Source organism: Anguilla anguilla, chromosome 6 (genome assembly GCF_013347855.1).
Source record: "Anguilla anguilla isolate fAngAng1 chromosome 6, fAngAng1.pri, whole genome shotgun sequence".
NCBI lineage: Eukaryota > Metazoa > Chordata > Actinopteri > Anguilliformes > Anguillidae > Anguilla > Anguilla anguilla.
In genome coordinates, this window is record NC_049206.1 from 4692446 (window position 1) to 4708993 (window position 16548).

At 49.7% G+C, this 16548-nt stretch overlaps 2 protein-coding genes across 8 annotated transcripts in view; one reads left to right on the forward strand and one right to left on the reverse strand.

Moving 5' to 3' along the window:
* Window positions 1–12085, reverse strand: part of LOC118229601 (ubiquitin-conjugating enzyme E2 R2-like) — a 12220-nt gene extending 135 nt beyond the window's left edge. Inside the window, exons 1-5 of the mRNA XM_035421709.1 lie at window positions 11283–12085; window positions 4150–4236; window positions 3290–3387; window positions 1791–1925; window positions 1–922 (exon numbers count right to left, since the gene is read on the reverse strand). The exon at window positions 1–922 is cut by the window's left edge and continues 135 nt beyond it. Of these exons, the coding sequence (XP_035277600.1) occupies window positions 709–922; window positions 1791–1925; window positions 3290–3387; window positions 4150–4236; window positions 11283–11474 (726 nt within the window). The 5' untranslated portion in view covers window positions 11475–12085 and the 3' untranslated portion in view covers window positions 1–708. The remainder of the gene's footprint in view (window positions 923–1790; window positions 1926–3289; window positions 3388–4149; window positions 4237–11282) is intronic.
* The window catches only part of LOC118229578 (transducin-like enhancer protein 1), a 539102-nt gene that overhangs the window by 215656 nt on the left and 306898 nt on the right, over window positions 1–16548 (forward strand). The window lies entirely within an intron of this gene.

The following is a 16548-nucleotide window of genomic DNA, read 5'->3' on the forward strand; positions in this document are numbered from 1 at the left end:
GGGGAGGCCGAAAGGCTCGTGAGCCTGCGTGCGGATTGGCTCTCAGCGAACAGGCTCAACGCATCACAAGGACCATCGAGAGCCAATCAGAGACAAGAGCAGGGCCCCTGCCCCTCCCTCAGTCACATGATCCAGTCCCGTACTCTACTCGTTTAAAGGGGGGAGCCCCTGGCGTGCAGGGGGGTGCAGGGCGCGCTTCAACGGAGGGTGGATTCACCGGAACGTCCCGGGACGCAGACGGCAAAAGCGGCGCACGTGCGCTAAAGTGGAGCGGGGGGGATGGGGACACATGAGAAAAAAATAATGGGGGGGTGGACAAAAAAATTTGGTAATTATACATTTGCCACCAAATGTTGATTATTTGGCGGTAAATATACATGCATTCAAAAAGCAGGTCTGGCTGGCGATCCATAGCAGAGGCATTACGGGAGCTCTGATTGGTTTAGGTGGAGAAGGGGCGGAGTAACGACGGGAAGGGCAGCGGCTCAGAAGGGAGTGGGTGGGGTTACAGTGTAAAAGGAAGGGGCCTTGGGGAGAAAAGGGCCTGTGCCTTGCAGGGAATGGGGTGCGGTTATGACGTAAGGGGTGGGAAATTAAGGAGAAAAGGGGCGGGGCTTTGAACAGGAAGGGGCGGGGCTTTGAACAGGAAGGGGCGGGGCTTTGGACAGGAAGGGGCGGGGCTATGATGAGAAAGGGGCGGGGGGGGCATCAGGACTCCTCCGTCCCGGAGTCGTCCTCGTCGTAGCAGCAGTCCTCGCCGTCCTCGTCGTCGAGGTCCTCGTCGTCATAGTAATCGTCGTAGAACAGGTCGGAGCCCTCGTCCGCGGGGGGGGCCCGCGTGCGCACGCAGTACTCCGCCAGCGTGGTGGGCACCTTCACCCCGTCCCGCTCCGCGTCCGCTTTGGTGGACAGCACCTGCTTCCTGTGGGGGGGGGCAGAATGCTCAGAATACCAGTTCTATTCATATTTATGCACTGTTGCACATCGAAGGGTGATTTGAATGCGTTGAGAAGCTTTTTACAAATAAACCGTAAATTACGTCATTCAGCACTAACTGAGAGAGTAAGTAGCAGGTTGAGCAGGTGTATCAGTGTGGGGGCGGAGTCACAGGCTGAGCAGCTGTATCAGTGTGGGGGCGGAGTCACAGGCTGAGCAGGTGTATCAGTGTGGGGGCGGAGTCACAGGCTGAGCAGGTGTATCAGTGTGGGGGTGGAGTCACAGGCTGAGCAGCTGTATCAGTGTGGGGGTGGAGTCACAGGCTGAGCAGGTGTATCAGTGTGGGGGTGGAGTCACAGGCTGAGCAGGTGTATCAGTGTGGGGGCGGAGTCACAGGCTGAGCAGGTGTATCAGTGTGGGGGCGGAGTCACAGGCTGAGCAGGTGTATCAGTGTGGGGGTGGAGTCACAGGCTGAGCAGGTGTATCAGTGTGGGGGTGGAGTCACAGGCTGAGCAGGTGTATCAGTGTGGGGGTGGAGTCACAGGTCGAGCAGCTGTATCAGTGTGGGGGCGGAGTCACAGGCTGAGCAGGTGCATCAGTGTGGGGGCGGAGTCACAGGCTGAGCAGGTGTATCAGTGTGGGGGCGGAGTCAGTTTGAGTAGCTGAATTAGCTTGGGGGCGGAGTCACAGGTTGATTAGCTGTATCAGTCTGGGGGCGGAGTCACAGGTCGAGTAGCTGTATCAGTGTGGGGGTGGAGTCACAGGTCGAGCAGGTGTGTGAGTCTGGGGGCGGAGTCACAGGTCGAGCAGGTGTGTGAGTCTGGGGGCGGAGTCACGGGTAGCCCCGCCCTCACCTGATGATCTCGGCGTACTCCCGCTCCTTGCCCTTGCTGTCCCTCCACTTGCGGTACATGACGGAGGCGTCCACGTTGGCGGGGGAGAAGGTGTTGGGCTCGTTGAGCAGGGAGATGACGCTCAGCAGGATGGTCCTGTGGGGGGGGGGGGGGGGGGGGGTTGGGGTGGCGGGGAGGGACACAGATGCACCAGTGAGCCGGGGGGGGGGGGGGGGGGGGTTCAGGGAGGACGCAGGGCCTAAACATGACCGCCTGGCGTCCCGTTCCACCGCGCGGAAACTACGCCGTATCGCTTTCCGCCGGCGGCACACCCGGGAGATAACCACTGGCCAGGACACAGCAGCCCGAATGCTAACGAGGGGTAACCTACACCAGGCAGCAGGAGAGCACCTCTCAGTCTCTCTCTCTCCCCTGCCCCTGCTCTGTCACTCCATCTCTCTATCGCTCCATCTCTCGCTCTCCCTCCTTCACCTCAGTCAGTCTTCTCCCTCTCCAACTCTCTCCTGCCCCTGCTCTGTCACTCTATCTATCGCTCCATCTCTCGCTCTCCCTCCTTCACCTCAGTCAGTCTCTCCCTCTCCAACTCTCTCCTGCCCCTGCTCTGTCACTCTATCTATCGCTCCATCTCTCGCTCTCCCTCCTTCACCTCAGTCAGTCTCTCCCTCTCCAACTCTCTCCTGCCCCTGCTCTGTCACTCTATCTATCGCTCCATCTCTCGCTCTCCCTCCTTCACCTCAGTCAGTCTCTCCCTCTCCAACTCTCTCCTGCCCCTGCTCTATCGCTCCATCTATCTATCGCTCCATCTCGCGCTCTCCCTCCTCTGCCTCAGTCAGTCTTCTCCCTCTCCGTCTCTCTCCTGCCCCTGCTCTGTCACTCCATCTCTCTCTATCTCTCCATCTCTCGCTCTCCCTCCTCCGCCTCTCTCTCTGTGCTGCAGTCTCTAAACCGTATACTCGCCGATAAGAGGCCACTCTGTGCAGGCTTCCCCTGATGCAATCGGGGGGTGGGGGGGGGGGTGGGGGGGGCATGGAGAAAGGGCAGCTCCAGACAAACTGAATCTGCTGAATCTCACACCGGCGAAAGACCCGCATTTGCATACGTTAGCACGTACACACCTACCCGTTCACTGCACAGACACTTCGGTTCAAAGCGACTTCCTCTGGAAATGTGGCACCGCAGTGCGAATAGCCGATACCAGAGCAGGACAGAAATACGGCACCGCAGTGCGAATAGCCGATACCAGAGCAGGACAGAAACATGGCACCGCAGTGCGAATAGCCGATACCAGAGCAGGACAGAAACACGGCACCGCAGTGCGAATAGCCGATACCAGAGCAGGACAGAAATATGGCGCCGCAGTGCGAATAGCCGATACCAGAGCAGGACAGAAATATGGCGCCGCAGTGCGAATAGCCGATACCAGAGCAGGACAGAAATACGGCGCCGCAGTGCGAATAGCCGATACCAGAGCAGGACAGAGCAGGGGGGGGGGGGCGTACCTGACGTTCTGCGTGGGGTTCCACCGCTCGGAGGGCAGCTCCCCGCTCTGGGGGTCATCCACGGGGGGGTGAAGGATGGAAATGCAGACGTCCCCATTCTGAAACGGGACAGTGAGGTGAAGCAGACAAAAAAAAGACCAAAAAAAAACCGACAAGAGATTAGACACGAGGGTGGCGGTGTGGTACAGTGGTAAGGGAACTCGGCTGTGTAACTCGAAAGGTTGCAGGTTCCAGTCCACTGGCAAGGTATTTAACCTAAACTGCTTCAGTAAAACTGTGTAAACTGCTTCAGTAAAACTGTATTTAATGTAAAAATGTACACTAAATCTAAATCGCTCTGGATAAGCGGATCATCTAAATGCAATGCATTACATTACATTACAGGCATTTAGCAGACGCTCTTATCCAGAGCGACTTACACAACTTTTTACACAGCATTTTTACATTGTATCCATTTATACAGCTGGATATATGCTGAAGCAATTCCGGTTAAGTACCTTGCTCAAGGGTACAACGGCAGTGTCCTTACCCGGGAATCGAACCTGCAACCTTTCGGTTACGAGCCCAGTTCCTTACCCACTGTGCTACACTCCGTCCTACGCAATAAATAAGCACCACTAACTGCTCTTGCTTCAAACTCTAAATCATACATGCACTGCCTTGCAATTGTAGCATATTTTAAAATTTATTTTAACCATTATGTTTATAGATATATGTTGTATTTTATTGATTATTTTTGCTGTTTTCTTTATGCCCCTTACTGCATTGATTAAAAAAGAGGTTTTAATCTTGACTTCCTGGTCAAACAAGGTTTTAATACAGCTGATTGTCGGACCGTTGTTTCCCAAACGTTGCCCTACCTCGTAGATGTTGGGGTGCCACATTTTGGTGAGGAACCTGAAGGAGGGCGGGGAGTAGGGGTAGTCGGTGGGGAACTTGATGCGAGCCTAAAAAAGGAAAACCCAAAAACACAGAGAAAACGACATCAGCTTCACGGAGCAGATTCCCTTGTCCAGAGAAACTCACAACGGGCAGGAGAGTAAAAGTTTATCCACCCTGAGTAACATGAACAAGTGTGTCAGCGAGAGCACTGAATTACATCAGGGCCTTTATTTTCAGCCCAAATTCAGCACACCTGATTTTACTAATCAGCAGCTCGTTGAGATCTCGAGCTCGACCACATCACATATCATATCTTGTGCATAAACTGGCTGACATGCCGGTCACCAGTTGGCACCCTGAGCCGACCAGAGGGGGATGGGTTTCCCCCTTGAGCCTGGTCCCTTCCAAGGTTTCTCCCCATCTGCCACAGGGAGTATTTCCTTGCCACTGTTGCCTTAGGCTTGCTCCTGTGGGGGTTTAGGCCAGGGTTGTCTGTAAAGCGTATTGTGACAACTGTTGTAAAATACGCTATATAAATAAAATTTGATTGATTGATTGAGCTGGTGAGTGAGGTGTGGCTTTGTTAGGGTTGGGAGTGAAAACCTACAGGACGGTAGATCTCCAGGAACAGGGTTGGGCAGCCACAAATTACACCGCACAACACAGTCAACGCAAGCATGGCCACGTGCTTTCAAAATGGCTGAACTGACTACCAAAACAGCTGAAAACGTCCAGCTACCAAAACACAACATACACAAGGCTCTACAGCGCTCCTGTTTTAGGAGCATATGTTCCTGAAAATTGATGTGTGCTAACTAGAGAAACAATTTAGGCGCACAGATACACTGGTGTGCTCCTAAATTTTCCCAATTAGGAAAACATATGCTCCTTGGACAAAAAGTTTCTTACTGATGCAACGGCAGCTTGTAACAACAGTTAAAAATTTTTTTTTTTTTTTTTTTTTTTTTTTTTAAAAGGCAAAAACGTGTGGAAGGCTACAGAAACGCAGACATATGTACACACACACACACACAGAGCCATGTCCACACACACATACGCGCGCATACATGTGCATACAGTTATACAGACACACACAGCCATGTCCACACACACATACACGCACATACAGTTATACAGACACACACTGGCATGTGGAGATTTAGTGCCAGGCTCTGGCTGTGCTCAGCCGGTGGTGAGGGACAGTGTTGGAGGTCAGCAGGACTCTGAAGCAGGACGGACGTCGCCAGCAGTGGGACGGAAGCAATGGGCGGAACAAACTCACAGAGGGAGCGTGACCCAAACAAAACCTGCCCCCCCCCCGGGCCGGTCTCATCGCTTCAGGTGCGATCCCCATACTGCAGAGACACACCACTGCGACGGGACCCCCCCCTCGGTTCTGACACCCACAGCCCCCCCCCCGCCCCACGCCTGAGGGGGACGCTGACGGGAACGAAACGACACAGACACCTCATTTCCTGCCTCGCCATGTTCACTGATTCTGTGAGATTGCTTCTGCTGCAGTTTCTCACCTCCACGTCAGCCCAGCTAACCTGCAAGGCGGATAGATATTGCTACTGACACCGCGCCCATTACCACTGCATTGGTGCTGACTGAGTTTCGCACAGTAGCGTCACGAACGCCGAACCGAACTGACAAAATATTAGAAAATGTCCTTCCACATTATTCCTGGCCAATCTTGGAGCAACTGGGGACAGATTTCCCATGCAGCCTGATCATATTTTCAGACGTACGCACCCACAGAGACATTCACAGTAGCTGGCTAGCTAGCTTGACATCACAAAAAGTAGCCCCGCCCATTTTTTTGTGTTCAGGAAACCTCACTGTCCAATCACAAGCTGGAACAAAGGCATTCCAGAACACCGGCAGGTCACAGCAGCTGAGGGCCACCACAGTGAGTCCAGGGATAAACCCCCTCGACTGGGAGCAAACCCCCTCGACCGGAGGCAAACCCCGTCGACCGGGGGGCAAACTCCCTCGACCGGGGGGCAAACACCCTCGACCGGGGGGCAAACGCCCTCGACCGGGGGGCCAAACTCCCTCGACCGGGGGGCAAACTCCCTCGACCGGGGGGGCAAACGCCCTCGACCGGGGGCAAACTCCCTCGACCGGGGGGGCAAACGCCATCGAGCGCTTCACAGGAAGGCACATCACCCAGGTGAGCGACTCCAGTGTCAGACGCGCACGGGCTGGAAAATCTGTGACCGGAGCATTGAACTCCTGCCGTAATTAGATTAACCGCAGAATTAATCTCCCACAATGAGAAGAAGGCTCTCCCAGATGGGGGGGTGGGGGGGGGGGATGGGGGGGTGGGGGTGTTCCGCCCCCTGCAGCCCGAATGTAACCCACATCCACATCCCCGCCGTCGGGGGCAGAAGCTCTCAGCGGCGACGAAGACGCGCTCGATAGCGAACGCTCAATTTCTCCCTGCTCCCTCTGAGGCCTCTTTCCACGCGCTATTACCCAGAAACCCTCACAAAGCCCAGGTGGAGGCAAGACCACAGCTGGGGGGGGAGGAAGGAGGATGGGGGGGGGGGGTGCAAGGGGGAGGGTTAGTAAATTGGATCAACAGCAAAACCTCATAGGAAATCAGCCTCTTCCTTCCTCACACCCCCTCCCCAACACACCGCCCGTCAGCCTGTTTCTCAGTCCCTTGTTCCCTAAACCGTCCCGTCCCAAACCACCTCCACCCCCCACCCCCACCCCAAATTCCTCTCACTGCTCTCATAAAGCGGTTGAGTTCTCTCAGTGCAGAGGGGGCCCCACGGGTGGGAATGAAAGCTAAATTCTGCACCAATAACAGGACATTTTGTTGTTTTTTTTTTATCCACAGAGCTGTCGATGCCTGGCGCAGTTCGCTGGGAAACGGCGTGACACAGGGACACTCTGGGGGGTTCAAGCCCAGACTCGACGCGGCGCTGCAGGCCCCTCCCGTCCGCAGGTAAGAGGAGAGCAGAGACACGGCGGACCAGCCCGTCATCATCATCATCATCATTATGTGCACTTACGTGCGCTCGGATGAGAAAAAAAAAAACGAAAAATGAAAAAATAAAAATAATCTCGAATTTCCTGAATGTCAGACGAGAGAGAGATCAAATGAGGCTGTTCCACCCCCGTCCCGGTTAGCTTTAAGGTCAGCGTGCTTTCCTAAGTGCAGAGGGGGAGTGTAATAGGTAGGGGGCAGAAGGGGGGGGGGGGGGGTTTCCCCACAGCTAAGATCCACCTCAGCGCCCTGCCCCCAATTTCTGACACAATTAGCCTAATTAGCGCCTGCCTATTAACTTCTGAGGGAGCCGCAAAAAATACCCCCCAACGGGGTGGGGGGGAGGGGGGAGGGGGTCACGGCCACAGGCTTTTTCACTTCTCCGCAAACCTTTAGCGGGGTTTGCGAAGCGCCGAGCTCGAATACCTCCGAAACAGCGGCGGGCTAAACCCACGCCTGACATCACACGCCCCGACCAACTCCGGCTCTGCTGACGACCCGCTGTGCCAGGCCGGCGTGCGCCCAGCGCCGAGGCCGCTACGCCATTAGCCTCCGGGGGCGTCGTGTGCGAAATCCAGCCAATCACATCGGAGAGGACCGCGCTGTCCCAATATCCTCCTAAGACTTGGGGTGGGGGGGGGGGGGGAGGGGGGGGGGACATTTTTCTTATTTTACTGACACAATTCAAGTGTCTTGAACGACAAAAAAACATGCAGTGAAAATGCAGTTTTAAAAACATTAATTTTTTTTTTAATGTCCCTTGCAGCGTAGGTTTCAGCAAAGTATAATATATGTGTTCTTGAATTTAAGGCTCGGGACCCATGTCCCCTACAGGGGACAAAAATGACTTGCTGGGTCTTAGTGGGGGAGGAACCAGTCACTCCTCACCTTCCTTAAACAAATGGGGGCACATTACAGCAACGGGTGGTGTGGAGGAAGTGGCTCTCGGGCACTCCAAATCTGGGTAACAATTTCGGTAGGGGAGAGGGAAATCAGCGTCGACATGACGGAACAGGCCAGGAGCGCAACACCTGGCAGCGAGCGCACGGGCGGAACGCCGGGCAACACCGGCACCCTGTTGCCGCTGGCAACAACCTGAGGGACCCGGTTAGTGACGATCAGCTGCTCTACACTTCCTGTCACAGACCCAGGCTGCCCCACCCGTTCTGGTTTAAACCGGTGGCCACTGGGCTAATGCGAGTAGACACTCTGTGCCGCTCATCCAGACCATTACCGCCGTCATCACTAATGCATTACGCTGATGGCGAGAGGTGGGGGGGGGGGGGGGGGGGGGCGAGGGGGGGTTTGGACAGACGATATTCCACGGGGGTGGGGTGGGGGGGCGGGGTAACTGGCACAGGTGGGCGGGAGACCTGGTACGGTAGTTCACCGAGTTCGGGGGAGTCACATGACCGCAGCCCAGCTGCCGCCCCGACTCCTCTACCAGGCAGAAGGCCTGATGGGTAATGGCCCAGGATGCCCCAGAGGCCTCCCGGGGGGGGGGGGGGGGGGGGAGATACCGCTCAGCCCGGGAGGAGGAGGAGAAAACAAGGCAGCTGGAGGAGGGCAAGGCTCGGGGGGGGGGGGGGGGGGGGGGTATTTTTAAACGGGCACAGCCCGTGCCCATGGAAGCGGGAGCTCTAATGGGACCCGCTCTGGCGCGTGAGGCTGGAGCGACTCCGGGCTTCCGCACGCTCCCGGCCGCCGGCGAGCTTGCCCGACGCACGGACGATTCTCTCTTCCTGCCAGCGGCTCACAGGGGCGAGAGAGAAAACCAGAGAGAGAAGCGTTTGTCCCTCTGAAAGGTGTCGAAGCACAGGGGGGCCCCCTCACACGGTAAAAGCGGAGTGCTAGATTACCACCGTCCACAGCTGTTATTCAGCAGAACTCCTAAGTCAAGTCTGGATAAAGGAAGAGATGTAAGAGCGATGAGTCAGGCTTTGGTCAGAGTGGGCATGCTAATGGGAACAGGGGCTTCCAAAGAGCAGAATGTACAAACCAACATGGCTGCCACACGCTACAGAGAGAATGGACAAAGCCCTGACTCTGAATCGAGCGTTGAATCAAATATACTAAAGAGCAATTACACTCTTACAGAGCATGTTGCATCCTTATTGCACCCACATGAACTCAGTTCACAGAATTAACTCTGAACACTTTACTGAGTAGACTCAGTAGTATCAGAGAGGAAAAACTACAACCCCCATGCTCATTCCCAGGTGTTGTCAATGAAGGCCAGCGACACTTGAAAATGGCTGAAAAATGATTTGCTATGCGTTGCCACCTTAGTCAGAGGTGCCCACACCTACGGGTGGCTTTGTGCTCGACAACATGGGAACAAGCTTCAGGTCCCAAGTGACTTGGGGCACAGAAAGGCTACCGGAACATTCTTTTACATTCCTTAGTTTCCCCGCTGTTCTGTCACGCAACTAAACTGTGATTCCATTTCCACGTTCCTCTGGTTGTGAACGTCTCGACGGAGTGCCTGAAATCCGTTTAGTTGTGGACAGGGCCGGGGCGTGGGTGGGAGACAAGTCAAAACACGGCTCTGTACTTTTTAGGCAATGGCCACTCTCGGGCAAACAATACATTCAAACACGCAACCCCCCCCCCATCCCCAACGGAACCACCCAGGCCTTTTTCCTGACCTCCTTGCGTGTTTGTGTTCTGAAGCCGAGAGGCCAAAGTCCATTCGGTTGTTTTCACAAAGCAAGAAAGAAAGAAAGCTTGAAACTTGTTAAATGTGTTAAATTGCCAAGAGCATAACGCAGACGGTTTATGCTGGTTTACACAAGTGCAATAATGAGCAATAAAAGAAATTATACTTCATACTTCAACAGGCCACAGATTTCTGACAACAGGATTTGTTTTGCAATAACAGAGTTGAAGCTGAAAGGCATTAGTTTTGCCTCTTCAGACGGAAGTTTGGAAGTGCTAATCAGAAAAACTCAGTTAGCTCAACCCTCCTTTGTATCGAGATTGGAAAAAGACAACATAGTATCATTTACACAGAATAGAACTACAACTAGGCCACATCAAAAGTGTCTTCCCAAGCTAGCAAATGAAGTCTGCTGTGGATTCGAACTCAAAGGATGGCACAAGTCAACAAACTGCAGTTGAAAATGGAGGGGGGTTTTATTAGGACCTCAATTATTTGTACCCAAAGCCCTTCGGCACGTCTATGGCGACATATTCTCGCTGAGAAGTAAATAACCTGTCAGAGACCCCTCATGCGACGCAAACAAACATGACATCATCAGTATGCGCGTGCAACTTTATAAAGACTAATAAACAAATCCTATATCAGTGCCTAACATGTTAGATCTAGCAAATCTAGCTTTTATACAGCGAGACATGGAAAAATCGAGAAAAGAAAGTTATGTTAGTCATTCCCAAATTCCTCCAGAAGTAGAACATTATTGTTTCAAATTACAAGATATATGTGGACAAATGATGTATAATCAGAGACTGTATAAAGGGACAAACAAGTGCGGCTCAAATAAGTCGTGGTCGACAAGTGAACCTCATAACTGACCACCTGTTATTTTGCCAACAATGGATAAACCAACGTTAATGGCAGCTACGTGGCGTGTTGACCCAGTTTCAAAGATCACGTAGAAAATAAAAAAATAAAGCAATACAAGGCAGTAAAATGAACGAAGTAGGCTAGAAAGGTTGTTGCCACTTGCTATCTTGTCAGCTAGCCATAAAAACGCACTGGAACCCTCTCCGCTGTCTGTTGGCAACAAAACAACAGACAAGACAAAGGAGAAAAATACCAGCTAGCGAGGAAGCTAAGTTTGCTAGCCAAGTTAACAACAGCTCAACCGTAGGTTCCACTACGGCCTGATTTGCGACTTTAATAAGAAAATAAAAAAATACACTAGTAACTTAAATATCGTTACAAATCACTTCTATATATCTAGTCTAGCAAGCTAACGAGCTGTCGCTGTCACAGCACGCTGGTCTTTCGTCTAATTAGCTAGCTTAGAAAGCTAACTTAGCCACCTTTGATAGCTAACGTTAGCCAATTCCGTACTGAAAACTTAAGTTGGCTAACGTTACTTATCGGTTATTAGCCTGTAAAGTTCTGTGTTCATGAATACTCACCTTAAAATATCCCCCTTCATAAAGGGTGTTGGGGGGTCCGAAGATGGCTACTTCCCAGTTATACAAGTCTGCTTCATCCACTAAAGTTATTCTGAAACCTTCCACTGGCTCCTCTTGTAGACTTTTCATTTCCAGCATCAGTGCCTTTTGGGAACTCGCTACATGAGTAACGCTATGTCCATGTTGAGCCATATTCTAGCACGATGTTCAAACAAAAATACTCAAAGTCTAAGTTTTAACTTACTGTTAAACGGTCACGCCAGCCAGCTAGCAGCTAGCCAACAAACCAGCTAGCCAGCTAGCCAGTTATCGAAACTGATCCAGATACCCACCTCCTGGATTAGCCTTCTTAGACACGGTAACGTTATCTTATCTGTCTGTTATTCCAGTGATTCATTTACCAACGTAAATTAAATTATACAGTTGGCGAGATATACTCTCTAACAGTCTTCGCCCACAAGCTACTGAAAACAACTGCACCTAGCTAGCTAGCTAGCTAGCTAGCTAACTTCCCAGCGAAAATCTCTGACAACTCGGATTAGTCTGTTGTTTGTTGTTCGTAGCTAGCTAACGTTAGCTCGTTGAGCTCAAGGGAAAATATTCAGTTTAATATCCGTCGAGAAAATCCTAACCAGGTGTGGACTTTTTACAGCAATCACTATAATTCCGGGAACTATAAAATACACTAAAGTACGAAAACATAAATGAACGGGACGTCGGGTCGCGCAAAGTATTTTATAGTCAATTACCCTTCGCTGGCTATGGCTAAATGAGTCGCTCTGAATGTGGCAATGTAAGAAAGTCCATAAGGTGCGCTGCTCTCTGGGAATTGAAGTTTTAATTTGAAGAGCCCTAAATAAAAAAAAAAAAGGGACGACTACATTTAGGTTGTATTTTTATAGCATAGAATAAACTCATGTCGAGACTACCAATGTTGTGACACTCTAAATCTTACTTCCTTGTAAAAAATAAAAGAAAATAAAATGAAACTTTCAATGCTCAAATTTTAAAACATTTTTGTGCCATTCTAGCACTGAGCCAATACAGGTTCAGGAAGTAAAGGTCCTCCACAGCATTTTGCTCCAATAACTTGTATCGACTAATTAGCACAATTCTTCAGCCCGGAGCTAGAACTCATGAATGAAATCAGCTGATTGAGTCCATGGGTGGAGAAAACACATGCCAAGACTTTCACTTTCTGACCCCTGGCCTTTCCACCTCTGTATTAATTTTACAAAAAGGCCAGACAAGTTGATAGTTGTATAAATCAGCCTGTCTCAACCCTGGACCTGGGGACCTGTTGTGTATGCTAGTTCTTGTGAATTTTCTGTCAATTTCTTGATAAATTAAGGTTGTGAAAATGTGGTTCAGTTCTATTATAATAGTGCGGTTTAAGCTTATTTTAACACAGTGCAGGTTTGACCACTTGTTGTCAGTAAACTCCACTCGTTTTTACACAGATGGTTTCAGGCTTCCACACTCTCAGCAAATGGGACCCAACTGATTTCACCTGTCAGTTTGTAACTGAACAAATTTTTAAATGGAACCTCTGTCAGTTTGAAATTATTTGCCATATAGTACATATACTGCAGCAAACAAAGGCATAAGTTGGTCTGACTGATGAATCAGTTGCGCTTCTTGATTTTCAAGAAAGACCAGAGAACATCAATATCAATAAAACATTTTTATTTATTTATTTTTTGTTGTTGTTAAATCACAGGCTGCAGTCAAAAGACCAAACTGGCCGAGCGGTTCATAAACAGGTGAAGCAATAGCTTAATGGGGCTGGAAGCCAAAGTGACAGCTGTTTGTGTGCTGGGTGGCTTCCAAATGACCCGTCCTGATTTAGTCACGAGGGACAAAAGCAGCTCCGCTCTGTGGTCCAAATAATGCCAGTTTCCCCCTTGTTGTCGTTGCTGTTGTTGTTAAAGTAAACAATTTAAGATTTCAAAAATCGTTCTTTTAATAGAATGCCTGCCATATCGCAAGACAATCACAATTATCAATGTGGTATGAAAGAAAATGTTTTCTGATTATGTTGTTTCATGTATTATTGTCATATTTCCAACACAGCTCTAGAAGTTCCTGCTCTCGTAAACACTACGGTTTCATAAAACCATTTATGGGAAGTGGACCATGGCCTGGATTTTTATTTTTTATTTTTGGCAAGGCTGTGTGAACTCCCTGTAAACTTTGCCGACCTTCACTGCTTCTCGAAATTTTAGATTTTTTTTTTTCTTGTGTGTGTGTGTGCCAAATAAGTTTCATAAACAGTTCTGAAGAAAACATTCGCTTTTAAAACTGTAGACTGTTTGTCTACAGGAGACAAAAATTCATAGTATACTTGCACACCAAATAAAGCACATCTCTTCGTATCATGAGAATGCTTCCTCGTCATAGCTTTGCTTACAAAATCCTTTAATAAACACAACCACCATAAACTTTTCTGCACACCCAATCTCTGATACCTCTCTCTTAATAAGGGCCAACAGTCATGTTTAGACCTCAGTGCATTATGGAGTGTTGGACTGTAGCTGTTGACATCAAATTGCTAAAATTAGAGCACAGTCAGATTGGCTCTGTCTTGTTACTCTCTCTCCCCCACAGTTCCACAAATTAAATACTGCACAATACTTTCATTGGTCTTAAACAGCAACACACATACACCACCAGAAAGAGGCAGCGCAGAGTTTCAGCCCTTTACTGTGACATCACAGACATGATGTCACAATCACCTCTGAACCACTTGTTCACCACTTGTGACCTTGATCAAAGAGCCAATCAATTGCAGCCCATCAATGCAGTAGCATTTATGCACTTTTTGGGGGCAAACCACCCTTCCACCTGTTGAAAACAGTGTCTGGGCCTTTTTTGTTGTTACCTCAAAAACAGTTTAAAAAAGGCTCAGGTGTATTCTGCACTGAAATGTAAAAACAACAATTTAACAAATTTTACAGTACAAAACCCCCTCTGCAGCAGGCTTAAAGAGTTTCTCAAAAGAGGGCCCCTGGGTTTGCTGGTGAATCACATGCCCCAGATAGCCATGATTTAGCCCCCCCCCCCCCCCCCAATTCACTCACAAGACAGCTGGCTCTCAAACTAATGCACTGCCCCTTGCCGCACTCACACAACCCACAGTGAGGCAACACACCGCTCCACACCGTGTCCCAAATGTTAGCTTCCCCCACACGCAGAGCTCAAAACAATTCTCCAAATGTTAAGTTGACAAGCCGCCTGAGGACAGAATGCATGTCAAAAGCAAACACTGGGAAAAGCAAACACTGAAAACTGTGTGCGGGGGGCATGCGGTGGACAAAAACACCCCGTCACAAACGGCACCCCTGGTGTTCAGGAGGGATTACTGCAGCTGTTGGTTTCAATCATTCTGCTCATTTCACAGATGGCTGTGTTCCTGCCGGTTTTGGCACATGGCACACAAAGGACGTCTTGCGGGGAAACGGCATTGTTCATTTAAAGACCATTTAAAGACCCATTAAAACATTTTTGTTACCATCACACATGCATATACAAAGACACTAACAAAAATAATAACAAATAAAAATTAAAATCCAGTTTTAAGTGTATGATAAATCGGCACTGCCCTGCGCGGCAAGAGCCAATCAGGAGCTGTCCTGCAGGGTCTGCCAGCCACAGTTGGCACTGGCGTGGTCTGAATCTTGGGGTGACCTCTTTTTTTCAGACACACGCAACCGCAAAGCTCCCTGCGTTATAAAACTATCCAAGCTGGTTAAAAAAGGAAAGGGAATGTGGCTGCACACACACACACACACCAGCACGACCACTGCTAGTCCGTCAAGCAAGACCACACACACACACACACACACACACACACACGTACACAAGCTCTCCCTCGGACAAGACAAGTGATTTCAAGAAAACAACAACGCAGCCTTCTATCTTATTACGGGCGTTTATTGGTTCAACTTAACACAAAGACTACAGCAGCTCAATCATGCCTGTCTGCGAAGGCAGGAATGTTGATAAATGTATACTTTTTAATCTTTATTCGCATATTTCTTTTTTAAATCTTCATAATAATACATCGTACAGCTGGAAAACAGGAGGGGAAAAAAAAGTCACAATTGACCTTCTGCTTTTGACAGACATGGAAGTATACTCTAGTCCAAATCCACAAAGAGATTCTCTAAAATCTACCAGGAGAAAACGGAGGACGAGGCATTTCCGGTAAGTTTTTCTTCAACTGCACTAAATGGTGCATATTCATGTGTATGTTTAAAAGACTAGGACACCCTTTCCTGCCACACAAAATGGAACCTCCATTCAAAAAGGACACCTTGACTGTAAAACATGACATCAGTTTGGAAAACAAAAAGCAACACGTTCCAGGAAAACCCGTCTGATTTGCTGAGTGACTGTAACAGTTGAAAACACAGTATAAGACCAAGTGTAACAGAAGTGCTCAGAAAAACATTCGCTTCATAAAAATACTTCTATAAAAAGAAAGATAGAAGGAAAGAAGACAAGGAATGGCTAGACAGGTCGGTGTGTGTGTATTGTGTGTGTGCGTGTGGGTGTGTGTGTGTTTTTGTACTGAGAAGAATCCTGATATGTACACATTCCAATCCAGAACTTTCCGAAATTAAATGCGCAGCTTAATTTTTTATCTCCTTCTGGTAAAGCTGTTGTGTTGAAGAGGACGGCTTCAAATGATTACAGTGAAAGGGTTTAACCGTCTTACCGAGCACTCATCATCATCATCATCACCTTCATCAAAAATGAAGACCAGGGCAGGTCCAGGCTACACTTAACGCTGCATAATACTGTACAGGAAACGCTGTGTGTCTTCACTGCGCACTGTACACACTCCTGATGAGGCCCTCAGCGATCTGCCGGGTCAGAGACTACTATGACCTCACAATGGCCCCCTCCACGGTCCCCCAGACGACCGCATTCCACAACCGCCCACCCGTGTCTACGACGGAGGACTCTACCTTAACAAGAGCTATTTACAGTCACCCACTCAACCTCAAGTCAGGGGTCACCGGATAACTGTCGGGAGCGGAAGACGCGCTAGCGTCAAAGCGCTAACTTGGGTCCCCGCTGGTTTGCTACAGTGACTGAGTGAGTTCTGGAATGGAGAAGAGTTTTGGGATGGGGGTAAAGAGGAAAGAAAAGGGAGAGAACCAAAAAAACATGGATATCTGCAATCCACCAGGAATATTAGAAACTCCACTACACATTCAGTGGAGATGTTTGGGTTGCTTGCGGGAGTGTGGTGTGGGGG